Raw genomic sequence first — 15,667 nt, 5'->3', positions numbered from 1 at the left:
TATATATATAATTAAATCCAGTTTGCTGGGTAGCAAAACACAATATAAGCAAATAGATAAATACTAATTACAGCGTTCGAATAAGGACATGTAATGATCGAATGAAGCCAAGCTCATCAACGAAAAGTTCTCCATTTTAATTTAGCTGTATGAAAAAAGTGTCTCTGGTGCACGGGATTCGAATCTGTAGCCTTTCGCTTTCAATGTGAGTAATATATCCATTAGACCACAGAGACCTAAATGATAGAGGTAAAGATCTAACACCAAGGCTCTTTCTCTTATACAAACTGACTAAATCGCTCACACAAGTGGAGCTGTGGTTAAGCTACAAAAGCTTGTAGTTGTAGGTAGCAACTGGGAAATCATAGTAAATAATATTCAAAGATTGCTGCGTAGAACCGTAAATACCATAAACAAGAGCGACCGCTCACCAGGTCCGCTCGTTCCTGCATGCAAGTTATTATATTGGGTTTTTGGAAAGAACTAATAAGATAGACATTTTTAAATAATTAAAATGTTTATTTGTGAAAAAAAAAAAATACATTCTTAACCGACCGCGCCGATCATGCGACGTGCCTTATTGGTGGTAATGGCAATAATGTAATTTTTTAATAATTAGAATGTTTATTTGTACAAGAAAAAAATATTTAGAATGATCATTTGTACAAAGCTAAAATACTTAAAATTGAAAAAAAAAATCTTTGAATTTAGGGAAAAAAATTGAATACCAAGACGCGTCTCGAACTCACGATCTTAAGAACACATCCTTTAGAACACATCCTTAACCGAAAGTCGCGAGTTCGAATCGCGCCTCAGTGTTAATTTTCCTTTTTAATGAGAACTGTTTGATTGACAAAATGAAAAAAAAAAAAATTTAAAAAAATACGCCGATTCAAACTTGGTCAATGCGATTCGAACTCATGACCTTAAGTTCTTTAGAACACATCCTTAAACGACCGCGCCTCATGCGACGTACACCATTGCGGTAGTGGTAAATGGTAGTAATGTACAGTCCTTGCTGAAACCCCTGTTTTGTTTTTTAGGTGTATGGAGAACCCTGGGGTCCAACTAAAAAAAAGGGCGATGAACGTTTGTTTGAAATCCCTTCTAGTTTATGTGTACAAAATTTCATGCACGTCCATTCAAAGCGGGCGACGCTGGACGCTTTTAAAGTTTAAAACCCCTGTCTTGTTTTGGTGTAGGGGGAACCCTGGGTCCAACTTTTTTTTTTTGAACTTTTTTTTTAAACAAAGGGCGACGAACGTTTGTTGGAAATCACCTCTAGTTTATGTGCGCAAAATTTCCTGGACGCTTTTAAAGTTTTGGTAACAAGAACAAGAACAACAACAACAGCAGTGAGGCTCTGTGTCAGCGCTTTGCGCGGACCAGCAAATACTGTAGATAAATAATAATAACAGTGCTTGAATAGGAACATGTTGTAATTGATCGTAACAAGCATACCGGTACCGTAGCTCATCAACGAACAGTTTCTTCTATTTCAGTTGTATGAAAAAAGGTGTATCTGTCAGGATTCGAACCTACAACCTCTCGCTATCAAGGCGAGTATCATATCCAAACTATATTTCCTTCCAAAACACGTCAACCCTTTCTTTATTGTTTGTCTCCGAAACACACTATTCTTTACAATATATGAATCATACGTGTAACACACCTATGACTATCTCTGTTATTTTCCATGTATCAAGGACTAGAGCTGTCCAACTACACATGCAAGCGCGTAAGGTAGGCCTATTTGTCGCTCTAATCGGATTTGCATTACAAACAAAGCCTGAATGCCCAGTTGCGGTCGGTTGGGGAAACTTTTTTTCCTCTTAATATATATATATATATATAAACAAATAGATAAATAACAACAGTTCTAAAAACATACAACAGTGTGAGTTTGGATAGGGTACTAAAAAACTAAACGTGAGAGCTTACAGAATTAAATTGCAGAGATGAATTTTAAAGTAAAAACTTTAAGTAAACTCGGTACAGTAGATTTATGCGCACACAAACTTATATATTAATATGTACATATATATGTTTATATATGTATATATATATATGAAATAAAAAAAGCATAACAAACATAAACAACAGTAGGAACATTCATAGTCGGAAAGGTGAGAGATGAAAACTTGTGCTGGAAGATGGAAGCAACAAACTATAGTGACTGAACGATACAATAAACCAACAAGGAAATACCACATTAAGTCGATTATTATAACTTGTTTGTAGGCACTAACAATTAGGGGTTAGTATTACATCAAAAAACACCACACTGCGTTACCAATATACTCACTTGCTTAATGTAATGGTTGTATTATTTGTCGTTATTAGTGGATTAGTAAGCGGGGCGTTTACACGAGCAGTAGCCTTTGAATTGGACCTGTAAATCAATGTACATCGTAGTGGCGAAGTCTATAAATAATATTCATCGTCTAAACCTAAAAATAACTATTGTCATATTGAATTTCTGGTATTTCTAATAACACGTTTACTGTATTACTTAATGTACAAATTAAGCTACATAAATATTGACTATTTCTCAACACATAAAGTGTCATTAAAATTAGTCACTAGTTATCGTCAAAGAATGCGTATAGTAAATCAGCGGGCACGTTCTATGTAAATGAGGGCTACGCGCTCCATAAAAGAAGAACATGGATCCGGATATTTAATTTGAACGGCTGGGCTTTAATATTTGACGAATAACACACAAATGAGGTATTTTAACTTAACCTACAATTATTATTTGATTTTTTTTTAAATATCAGCAACTGCATTCGTCCATCTATAATGAAACATTCAACCATTAAGAACTTACGTTGATCGTTGATATCTTATACGTTTTTCCAGCTCCTGTCTCCATGTGTTCATGTTATTTACGTCGGATGATACTGCGTCAGTGTGTCGAACATGCTTACTTGGCAAAGAACTGGACCATCGTCTCTTCTCGGTCGAAGCTTCCACTTTATCCTAAGACAGAGTCATGCAACGTTAGGCTACTTAGACTTTTCATATCTCATAAATTAATATTTGATAAGTAGGGCTTTAAGATTGAGCCACCATATTAAGCCAGTACCCAAACAGCAGTGGCGTGTGATAGGTGGATGCGCGCGAGGGCGCGCACACGCACACCTCCACCTAAAAAAAAAAAAACTTGCGCCCCAGTCGTCACCCCACCCATTGAAAAGTTTTCGTAATCTCGAAAGCTCAGAGGAAGGCAGTATAATAGAGGCAGTAGGATAAATTGGCCCTAACGGCCGCCCATACAAAAGAGATCTATTAATCAATCAGCCGTGCAAGTTTCTAGAGCTCCTCATCGGAGCTAAAAATCACCTTATATCATTATTTTGCGAGCTAGTACCCCCTCACTTTATCATGGAGCCCCACTTCGCCCCTCCACCCACTTTCAAGACTCTTATATATACGCCACTGCTATTTTAGGTTCATGCTATTGTAGGCCTAACCATTTCAATGTGTCAATGAATTGGAAGATTATAAATGGCTCGCAATGTTAGATTTATTCTGAGGTGCAAAGGTCGAGGAAAAACAATTTACCACACATAATATTCTGTAGATTGATCTTTAAAAAAACATTATGCACGTATTTACAGATTAACATCACTTTGTTGCATTTGTGTTAACAAGTTGAGAAAACATCAGAAGATTTATTGGGAGCTAAAGACAAATCGAGAATTACTGCTATTCTTAGCTTACCGTTAATCTCGAACCACTTTGAGACAGAAGATGGTGATGAGGACCATGGATTTTCTTGTGAGCTGTTTGGATGGCTCGATGCAGCGGTGTCTTACTAGTTGGTGGTCTAAATGCTGGTGGACCACGAGGCTGCATGAAATTGTGTTAAAGTTAGTTAAATTGGAAGTCGATCTCTAAAACTAAATTCTATACGCAATCGATCTAAAAATGTTCGTTTCTGTTATAGTCCTATTGAGGTAGGCCTATACATCGGATTCAATTTCAATGAGATGCTGATACCAAAATCATATCATATATTATATCATTTATTTCATCTTCAGGTCAACACATAACGGATAAACAACAAGAAGATATAAAAACAGAAAAGGAAAAAAAATGCTATCAACACCAGACGGGATTGCTCAAAAATGGCGTTAAGCCTACTGTCTGGGAGCTTTCCGAAGTGCCGCTAGCAACAAAACAATATTGTAAGAAACATAAAAGTAAAATAAGTTGTTTAAATAAAGGTAAACTAGTGCAAACGGTGGTATAACCATGCAGGAGTTACTCTCATGGAATAACATACATACGCTGTTACAGACAAAACTTGTAGGTCTACAAAAAATAACGTCGATATGTCAATGAGCGTTCAGTGTCTTAACGGTAGAAAGTTTAGATTATTTAGATTATTAAAGACTAGAGAGATTTTGCAACCTTACGTAAACGATAACGAATACGAATGCGTCATTATCGTTATCGTCATTCTTGCCTTAAACAGTCTTTACAATTTGCTGTATGAGCTGAATATGATCCTTGATTGATGCAAAAGGTATGAATTGCCTACTTTGTGACAGATATGCAACTGTAGGCGAATGGTTGTCTAAATATTTGATGACGTAACCGTATTGGTTATCGTTTTCGTAAGCTTGCGAAAACTTTTTAATAAATTCATCAACTACACAAGCACAAATTAAATAATTATTAATGTGTGAGTAAAAAGCTGACTCATGGTCACCGAATTAATTCGGAACATCTATTAAAAAACGGTGCAACTAACAAGCTCACACATAAAAAATTAATCAATATGAAAATGCATTTGATTTTGGTTTGATGGTTGGTTAAGTGTTAAATGAACAAAACAACGGCAGATAATAAATAGACAACACCAACATTCTCTGTCAGTCATTGCATCAAGTGTGATGTGAAATAGACACCAGGAAAACGTGTTGCACACGATTGAAGAATGTTGAGGGTTTAAAAGTTTTACATGATGAATATTTATTTTATGTAAACTAAGTAACAAAGCACCTAAAAAAAGTTTTAAAATAGGTCCTACCCTTCAGTTACATTCAGTCATTGATATTTGGTATAACTGTTTTCACGATAGGCCTATTTTTTTCCCTCAAAAACTGTAAAAACCTGAATTTGGTAAAGAATCCGATTTTCAGACGTTTTGAGCAGTGCGACATTTAAAATGCCGACAAAATGTAAGGATTTGCCAAAACCAGTCACATGTTTTGTGTCTCAATTCACGTCACAATAACGTCAATCGTTTAATGATGTTTTCTCACCTTCACATGGATTCCCATAATAACAGTTGTATAACACTCCCCCCAGTTGTTGGGTGTAGTCTGTATAGTGGAGTAAAAATTTGAAACTAAAAACTAAATCTTCTGTTGTGCATAGCTACAGTAAATTTTACTCAAATCTCAAATCTCATTAAAAATTTCATTTTGAATAACATTGGAAGAATGTCGAAATGAATAAATAAATAATAAATTAGATGAATACACCGAATGTACCTGATTATGCTATTCTTTTGTTACAACCGAAATACCTGAAAGGTCAAAACATTACGACCTGGGTCCACTACTTCTATATTAAGAAACAAGAAACATTAACAGGTACAGGGGTTTGTCTTCTTCTTTTTCAATAACCCATTATACATTTATTTATTTATTTTTTATTTCGTCTAAATCTCTTTTTACAATGTGACGGATATTCGTGATTCGTTCATTTATATGGGCAAAAATAATAATATACCGTCATATCCTTGTTAAGCGTGCACTCACTGCGTCGATCGCCTCACTGTGAGTACTAGACGACCCAATGTCGTTTACTTATTTCAGTGGTATTCTGAACGGATCGTCATTAAAGACGACCCGTTGCGCGCACGTCGTTTCCATGGAATCACGTCGGCCGACGACCGTCTGGGGCAGTGAGTGCCGGCTTAAGTATGGACAGAGCTTTTATAGGCCTAAGTCTACATCAGGAATTTTGGCTTCATATCATCAACATTCCTACCTGAGGCCTCATTATATTTCGCATTAGGCTCACTTGTGACTAGAATGGATGTCGAATGCATGTCAAAATAGAGACAATGAAATGAGCATTGATTTAAAAGTTATTGAAAGGAATATTGCGATTGAAAGAAAATAGCAGGAAAATCATCTGAGATTTGCAACTATTATATGGGTATTATATTATATATTCTATATTATTGTATTTCATATCAAATAATTATCTTATCATAACTTACCATATATTATATAAGCCTATCATATATCATATTTGGCCTATACATTAATGTATATTATAATCTTTACTAACCTTTGGCGTGTAATTAACATCGACATCACTACATCCTGCGTGTGTGACGTAACTGTAGATTGGAGATGTGACGTCTTGTGAGGGCTCATCTCTCAGGTCAGTCCCATCGGTATCAAACTGCTGCAATAAAATCTCATCAGTTGATTTAGATGACAAAAGTGGTATCCTCGGCGTACTAGACATGGTTTTAAGTACAGGTACCGGTACACCTTTCGACCGGTCTTTATTAATCGTTTTTTGGTTCACAGGCGGTAGACCTACAGAAGTATGATTAGTATCTGTATTATCATTCAATAAATGATGTCTGATCATTTCCGAAAAATTATTGTCTTTGTCTTTAGCTAAGGCAGCAAATACAATATCCCGGTCGCGAGAACTCCTGAAATGCCTCTCAATGCGCGGATGGCTCTGCAACAAATCGCCAATGCTGACATTCGCTGACTTCGGTAAAACATATCCTTGATGGAGTTGCAGACGATGAAAGTCGTAACCTGCAAGGCGCTCATTCTGACCTGACGAAGATTCTGAGACATCATTATCAGTAGGCCTAGACGAAAAGTTTAAAGAGCCAGCGACCATTGGTTTTGATGTGTCTTTTTTCGTGTATGAAAACTTTATTGATGGTGAAGAAATATCATCTGTGTATGCGTCATTTGCGGATAAAGCATTCCGCCGAGGTGGCATGGATCTACAGGTTAACTTCTTTTCGGGTAAACTATTTGAAGAAATTGGTCTAACTCGGACACACCTACGTTTGCTTTCATCGTCGTTGAGTCTTGTACATTCTCCATTTTCAACACTGCTACTTTGTTCCCTAATCTCTTTGTTTAAAGTAATAGGCTCCGTAATATACCCCTCTGTAGGACTATTTATTTCTATACCTGCTGTTTGTGTAACTGATTTATGCAACTCTTTTTTCGCTTTTTCATAGACTTCCTCTGTATTTGATCCATCCTCTTTTTTTATCTCTTCATATTCGATGCTGGCAGCATCTTTTCCTTGTTTCTCCAAGCTAGCTTCAATGAAACTATTCCAGTCTGATATTCCACTGCAAAAGTGATTATTCGAACAAAGATATTCAACGTGAACTGTACCTGAAAATGACAATAAACCAGTATTATAGTTAATGAGCCTGATTAATACGACTAATAGACGGTAATATGCGCTTCAAAATGGACCGTTTGGGTAAGCCCCGCCCCTTGGATATTGTTGCTAAGTTCCTACGAGACGGCAATGTAAAATCATACGTAGACACGTGTGTTTGTGGGACATCATGTGTGTTTGTGAGACACACGCGTATTCCTGGTCCTGTTCTGATTGGTCAGTTGTTAAGTTTGATTGACACTCCAGGTATATCCATTTTGGACTTATTTGACTTGTTCACTTCGTTGAGTACGAATTTTCGTTGAGTAGGCCTATTATTTTCATTCGACTGGTTCGTAAAATAGACTTCGTTGACAACGAAAATTAACGTAACAGAATGCGTTAATCAGCGTTAAGTTATCCACGTGACCAAAATAATATGGCCGATTGGTCAGTTTAGCAACAACATTTGCGTTAATATAATTTAGATTAAATTTCAAAAAATAAAAATTATAATATTTACCTACATTGCAGTTAAAAAATAAATGTAGGCAAACAGAATTCAAAAACAGGATGAAAACATTATTTTACGAAAAACCCATACTGCCACAATCCGAAGCAGCCCTGATTACGCAGCGTGTATCGCGGTAACTATGCAACCACTTTGTTTTGTCGAGTATTTACCAGTTTTCTATTCGACTGGTCGTCTTATCTTAGTAAAGTAGGATTTTACCACTGCGTAAGTGGGCATGGTTTAACGAAGAACGACTAGTCGAATACGGCCTATGCCTACAGTATCTCTGCCAGAGATAAGTGAAGAAATTGAAAAACAAAACGCATTGTTTTAATTGCTTGCTTTATATATATGTTAGCTTTCAATTATCAACATTTAGCTTTCAATTATCAACATTAAAACGAAATATTTTTTCTTGCTAATTATCATACCATACAGACACTTAAATAGTAATTTTTCTTTATATCATTTTGTATCATCTTTGCGTAGATTATTTCAGTGATTTCATTTACAAATGTTTCCAGAGAAAATTCTGTAAATCAAGCAGTTTTTAAGCAGCATTGAGTGTGAAGAACACAAAACATAATCTTGTCTCTATTTTGGTGACACGTTTAAAAGCTAACGTGTTTAGAAATAGCACGTTTTGTATATTGACGTATTCAGTGTTACGATATACGATATATACGATATATGAGATGAACTTTATTGCAATTTTTATCATATGAAAAATACAATTCAAATTGAAATTTAACAAATGGAAACATGCAGTAAAAAAAAAAAAACATAAGAAAAGTGTTTAGCAGCAAAAGTGCTTGGGTACGGTATTTGATACAGTATACCCTCTGCACTGTTTTCACAATGATTTAATTTAGAAATGTTCGTAGTGAAAAGTCTGTAAATCAATCATTTGATACGTTTTTAAGAAGGTACACTGTGAAAACAGCATGGAGTGCGGAGAACACAAAACTTCACACAATATTGTCTCTTTTTGGTGAAACAAAGCTAAACGCGTTTAGACATAGCCGGGTATTTAGCATACACATTGTTTTTACTGTGTATTCATTGAAAACATTAAATACACTGATTAACTTGTGCATTCAATATTTTCATTAATTTTTGTAATTTTCCTGACTTTATCAAAGAGAGGGATTTAACCACGTCATTGTAGTTGACATTCGCATACGCACCTTCATTATATCTCCTCTTACTCCAAGCTTCGATGTCTGGAAAAAATATTTTAAAATTATTAATATTATAGATAAGTATGTCATTATCACATGCATGGGAATTCTAGTACCGGAATATAAATTATCTTACCAGGGCGGATCCCAAATTTTTTAAACGGGGGCGGGGTGGGGCAAATTTGTTGTCAGAATAGATTAAAGTGACTAGCGCTTATTTCAATTCATAACATTGATATACATTGACATTTTAAAACTTAGTGGCAAAACGTGTGGGGGGGGGGGGGGGGGGGGCACGGGGGCACGTGCCGCCTACTGGATCCGTGCCTGCTTACGGCAGTTTTAATTTTGTAATTATCAGTTGTACTTTGAAAGCCATAATTTTAATCGGCGTTTATCTATAACACTTGTGAATGTTATATAAACATGCATTATTATAGGGCGTACGATTGTGTAAGAAATGGTAATTTTAGGTAATTACTAAACTACGGTACTTGACTGTGTTTTTTTTGGGGTGGGGGAAGCGACTGGGGCACGAGTCATTTCTTGGGGGGTGTGCGCCCCCCTCCCCCTCCCTAGATACGCCACTGTAACTAGGCTGAATTATACACAGGCGTGGACTAACTCATTCTACAACTTTCTTCAACCCTTAGGGTCACATCATGTCCAATCAGCTGCAAAGAGGCGCACTTTGTCAACAACAACTGAATGAATGAATGAATAAATGGATGAATTAATGAACGAACGAATGAATAATAAAGAAATGGATGAACGAGTGAATTATTACATGAATGGAAAAACGCATGAATAAATGAAAGAAATAATGAATGAATTAACGGATGGATAAATTAAATTAACCAAATAGAAGTATGGATGAATGTTTGGATGGATGGATGTTTGGGTGGATGGAAGGATGGGCGGACGGATTAACGAACGAACAACAAACCAACTAACCAATTACAGACAAAAATAAAATAAATACTGTAATGCTTACCAATGTAACTGCTGTCGTAATCTGGTTCAATTGACCAACCAACCAGCTTCTCCCATTTTCTAGCCTTAACACTGAAGTGGAAATAATAAAACATGTTAGGCCTAGGATTATTATGTATTGAAAAAACCCCGCATCGAACTGGTTACCTTACAGTATAGTGACTGTCATACCCATCCGTTCCGTCATTTGCTTGTGTTCTGGTTTGTTTATAAAGTATTATTCGTTCATTATTTTATTCATTTATATTTTATAACTTCACAACTATTACAAACGCTAATAACAAGACACCCAGTGGCAAATTTTAACAAAACTAAATATTGACTATTAACGTTTATGATAAGATTATGAAAATACACAAGGTTGTGAATGTAACAGCTCTATCATATGCATCATTATCTGAACTATGCGTTATAGCTCTCTAATAAAGATAAGATTAAAATTGCCCGAGTACCCTCTCTGTCTATGTTTCTTACTTCCAATATAATGGTCACAACAAACGCAGTCGTATATCTATATAGACACGAATAACCATTACTTATATAATAATAATAATAATAATAAATAATAATAATAATAATAATAATAATAATAATAATAATAATAATAATAATAATAATAATAAATAATAATAATAATTATTATTATTATTCCAACAATAACATGAAGCGCCACTGATAATTACTTCGGTTTTTTAAATGGCGCTATATAAGTTCTTACCTTATTATTATTATTATTATTATTATTATTATTATTATTATTATTATTATTAATAATAATAATAATAATAATAATAATAATAATAATAATGTATTCAAGGAAAAATTACACGATGCAAACCACACGATTGAATTGTTAACACATGTTCTTGCTACGTGCCTTCTGATATTGAGGTGTATGCCTATAGACATCGGGTTTGAAACAACTTAATTATAAACACTAACTCTACCTTGCCGAAATATATTGAATGATTCTCAAGCGGATTCATGTTACGATGAATATGCATTGTTCACTGACTGAACATAATTAAGTTAAAAGGTAACCTTTGCTAAATATCATGTAAAACTCCAGACAAATACAGGCGTTGGTTTACATCCTAACTACGGTGTGTGACACTTTTTTTCAACAATATGCGCGCCTCGTCAACATTAATCTAGTGCACGCGTATAATTTGCTATCGCCTTACCGTAGCTCTATACACTTTTTTTAAATAAATAAGAACACATTTTATAAGAACACTGAGGCTGAAATTGCTTAAAAATTAAGAACAAAATAAGAACAAATTGAGGCTGAGGTAAAATGTCAAATGAGGTTTTTGAAAAACCAAAAAATTACATCTGTACCTTACGTGCAGTAATGTGGGTGTGACTATGTAATACCCTCTATAATCAGGTGTACTGTCATTTTGGGCCATTTTTACCAGGCCTTTTTTCTGGGGCAATTTTTCCAGGGCATTTTTTCAGGGCCCATTTTTGCTGTACAATAATAATTTTCTATGTTTGAAAAGTGTGTAAAATAAGAACAAATTAAGAACATTTTGAGCCTGAAATCGGCCAAAAAATAAGAATACTGAGCCTGGGTAAAATTTTACTGGTTCTTATAAAAAAAAAAAAGTGTAGTCGTAGGATCCATCCTTGACGTATTTTGACACCAGGGCAAGCTCGATATTTACTTAGAAAACAACTAACCGTATTATGAGGACGTCAGTCCAACCATATATGTTTCCATAGACACCGAGTAACATAATCTAGGAATGTTACGATGCGACTGTTCGCAAAAGGTACGGTGCCTTCTAATGCCTATATTTCATCTATGTAAAAACACTACTTATAGCATTATACCATAATTACATTTATTATATACATTATACTACAATATTTTTAATTAAACGGTAGGCATATCTTATTCTAGAAATTATAGTATATGTTGCTTTTTAAAATACACAAATCTCCGAATTTTTATAGGCCTTCTACGAGTGCAATTAGGCATATCTCACACGTAACAGATGGGTTGATCTACTAATTGCCAAATCAGAGGGAAGCACAATATACCGGGGATTTTGCGCATATTTCCCCTGGATACCTAAATGTTCTTACCATTATCAGGGAAATAATTGGACCAACGATGTTTGCCTGTGACCCGGATGCGACCCGTATCATTCACCAATGACATTTGATGCTCAGGCATTATTGAATTAAGCATACCAACAAGTGCAAGGTCATCTGATCACGCTAAAGCCCCCTAGTTCTTAACAATGCTAATATACATGTAATATATATATATATATATATATATAAATCTCTGGTCTTTCCTGCACCAGGCTGAAACCAGAATTAGGCCTAGCAAATGATGATACCGCCATAATTTAAGTAAGTGTGATCACACAACAAACCAGTGTTAGCGTTTGTTACCATGGACACACCTGTCTACACGTTTTAATTCGTAGGTCGAGAACTCAGAGATGTACCGTATTGCATTGTATTCAAACAATAGGGCCTAGTATAAAGACTTAAAGTAGTCGTGTGGATGAACGAATGCCGAGTTGATTTCTGAACTAACCATTCGAGACAGTCGTAGGCCCAGAAGTTAGGCTAAAGTTTCTGCTCCAGTTATTATCTCATGTCTTATAATTGCGGCAATATATTTTGTGGGTGGCAATTGGATTGTAGTTCAAAGATTTAAACTAGGCCTACAAAAATACATTTAGGCCCGAAATTACTGGCAATTTGCTAACTAGGCAATATTGATCTGCCATGATGGGGTATCATTGATAGCGACTACGGATTACTCCCCCAATTTTCAACTTCCCCTCCCTCTAAGGGAGAGTTACCCTACTTACCTGGCTACTAACTTCTTTGTATGCTGGTTCCGTTGAGTCATTATCATATAATTTTCCTGACAATCATCGTTAGTGGAATGTGCTCGTAACGTCCATTGCTAATACTGTTCAAATACTGTCATGATTTACACTGTAACGCCAGTCGATGTGTGTACTTTGAGAATTCGTTGTGTACAACCTAAATAATGTTTTGTTCATTGTGGACACATATAAGACGTTTGGGCTCTTCACACATATCACAATAGTCGTTAAGGTTGGTGGGCTGTCGTCTCACTGTAAAATGACCTCTTCGTTTTGATACGGTCGATCAATGAAGGTAAACGGGGAGTCGAATTAACCCTTTAACTCACAACTTAAATTGTTTCAGGAGCCAACGGACTTCTTCGATCACAGTGGCACCATTCAAATTATTTCTGGAGAGATGTGCCTAATAATTCTTACATGATATAACCGAAGAATATCGCCGATTCGTCAAATCTCAATTAAAATAATCACCATTTAAATTAATTCTGGAGAGAAGTGCTTAATAATTCTTACATGATATAACTGAAGAATATCGCCGATTCGTCAAATCTCAATTAAAATAATAATAATTAAAAAAAAAAGATTATTAAAACGAACGTGTATCGTATTATAGAGGGTATTATTATTATACAGTCACCTACCGCAAATAAGGTACCGTACTCGCGCGAATAAGCGCCCGGGCGCTTAAAATATTTTTTTTTTGTGCACTTTCTGAGGGGCGCTTATGAAAAGAGAGTCAAAATTGAGGGAGCGCTTATGGAAATAAATGAAAATCGAGGGGTTCTTATGGGAAATTATTAAATTCAAGAGGCACTTTTTAAATGAAAAAAAGAATACCGTATATAAGGACATTATGAATGGTGGCGAAAAAGATAATCGTCCAGAGAACACAGTGGCTCATGACAAGAATGCGTGAATATTTACATAACAGCAAAATAGCAGATGCAATTAGTGGTGGTGGGAAGTGGTTAGCTTGTTGGTCATCGGACGATTGAGATTAGCAGGATGGCAGGACCATTGTATTTTTTCTTGAAAACTCAGATGAGAATGTGCTAAAGGTCGGAAAAAGAAAAAGAGGAGTAGGACTAGGCATAGACAAATATGTAAAAAGAGTAAAGTTGGAAATACACTATCTGTCCAGGGATCAGAAATCTCATCTATCCAAGAGAAATATCCTCATTTTGATATTAACCTAAGAAGAATGTGATTCCACTCTGCAGTTCAAATCATGCCAACAACCACAGTCCCAGGATTGATTGGATTATTGACTTGCTAAAAAAAATCTTAATGTATTATTGACGCGAGCGCTTATTCAATTAGAAGGGGCGCTTATTCAAACGGGGCGCTTAAGGAAATTTTCACGTTAGGAGGGCGGTTATTCGAGGGGGCGCTTATTCAAACGGGGCGCTTATTCGCGCGAGTACGGTACAGATAAGATTTGTGGGGTTTTTCTATTTACACTAAAATAAAGACCTCATTCGAGATTTTTAGTACCGGTAGCTTAGCCGCAAATTGTCCTTAATTTCTAAGCCATTTCAGCCTTACTGTTCTTATAAAAAAAAGTTACATACCGTAATATTTGTTGGGTTAAACCCTAATTGCAGAAAAAAAAAATCACAAATTACAAATATATGCTATCTGTATCAGGGGAAGATCCAGAATATTTAAAACGGGGAGGGGGAGGGGAGCACAACAGTTTCAGAACAGATAAGTGAGTAACACATAACACTGATATGAATTGAAATTTTAAAAAGTAAGTATCAAAACGGGAGGTGGGGGGAGCGTATTATGCACAGATGGTACGCTTATATTTTTTTTAAAACTCATCAACTGCAACTGATCGACAACAAATCTAATTTATCTAATTTCTACCATCTATTCAAACATATTCTCATTTTGTCGATATGAAGCCAAGTTTTAGAGATTAATGATTACAAAGTTCAATGTTATTGACGCGAATAGGCCTAAAATGCTTACCAACCAACCAGAGCTCATCATAGGGCTTGAGTTTATCCCCAGTTTCTGTAGCAGGAATCGCAGATGCGTGATTATTTATTTATTTTTTGCTCAAAGGGCGTTTACCCTACCAAATTTACGCCACTGTAATGAGGATCTCACATGATAGTCTCGCTGGATTGACCACCAATACAAAACATTTAAGAAATAGAACACATAATATAATAACAATACTTTCGATTATTTAGGCCTAAGTAGTTGTGTGGGCAAAATAGAAACAAACTTCACTGAATCATTTAAGCTGATTGGTGAAATTTCCGACATGCAGTATTGTTCAAGTTCAGGATAAAATTAAGTCGTAGGCTGATTTCAGTATTATCAGAGAGGAATCGAGTGCATGGGGGGATCCAGAGATAAATCCCACGCACGAAAACGATTGGCTTTTCTCCAGATGGGGGTTCGGGGTTGTCCGACACGAGGGAGGGGGATGCCCCATATCTATTGCACCTAGTTGGCACTGCCACTCAGAATTAATCAACTTTCCTTTTTTTAAAATTATATTTTATCAAATATATTTAATGTATATTTATTTACGCAGATTTACCTTTGAATTACTTTGAAAAAAACCACACAAACGATTGAAATTGTTTTATTCAAACTATAGCGCTTAAACTATTAGAGTACACACTAATGAATGTCACTTTCACATGAATGTTAAGCTCTTATATTATTCAGGGGTGGCGCCAGCGGGGGGGGGGGGCTTC

The 15,667-nt window shown here is 35.7% G+C and overlaps 1 protein-coding gene across 5 annotated transcripts in view; it reads right to left on the bottom strand.

Annotated features, from left to right (window-relative positions):
- The window catches only part of LOC117101229, a 14,654-nt gene extending 1,396 nt beyond the window's left edge, over positions 1-13,258 (bottom strand). The window contains exons 1-9 of one of the 5 annotated variants that reach the window (XM_033241144.1): positions 12,924-13,257; positions 10,088-10,158; positions 9,100-9,135; positions 6,316-7,409; positions 6,010-6,048; positions 5,277-5,336; positions 3,727-3,855; positions 2,831-2,982; positions 2,306-2,392 (exon numbers count right to left, since the gene is read on the bottom strand). In XM_033241144.1, the coding sequence (XP_033097035.1) occupies positions 2,306-2,392; positions 2,831-2,982; positions 3,727-3,855; positions 5,277-5,336; positions 6,010-6,048; positions 6,316-7,409; positions 9,100-9,135; positions 10,088-10,158; positions 12,924-12,970 (1,715 nt within the window). In that variant the 5' untranslated portion in view covers positions 12,971-13,257. Of the gene's footprint in view, positions 1-2,305; positions 2,393-2,830; positions 2,983-3,726; positions 3,856-5,276; positions 5,337-6,009; positions 6,049-6,315; positions 7,410-9,099; positions 9,136-10,087; positions 10,159-12,923 lie in introns of all 5 variants that reach the window. The other 4 variants (XM_033241148.1, XM_033241147.1, XM_033241145.1 and 1 more) reach the window with 4 other exon arrangements.
- Between the last annotated feature and the right edge of the window lie 2,409 nt (positions 13,259-15,667).

The sequence above is a fragment of the Anneissia japonica genome, unplaced genomic scaffold (genome assembly GCF_011630105.1).
Source record: "Anneissia japonica isolate Jap-2015-1 unplaced genomic scaffold, ASM1163010v1 scaffold1859_len985614_cov190, whole genome shotgun sequence".
Lineage (NCBI taxonomy): Eukaryota > Metazoa > Echinodermata > Crinoidea > Comatulida > Comatulidae > Anneissia > Anneissia japonica.
This window is presented reverse-complemented; position numbering and strand designations above follow the sequence as displayed.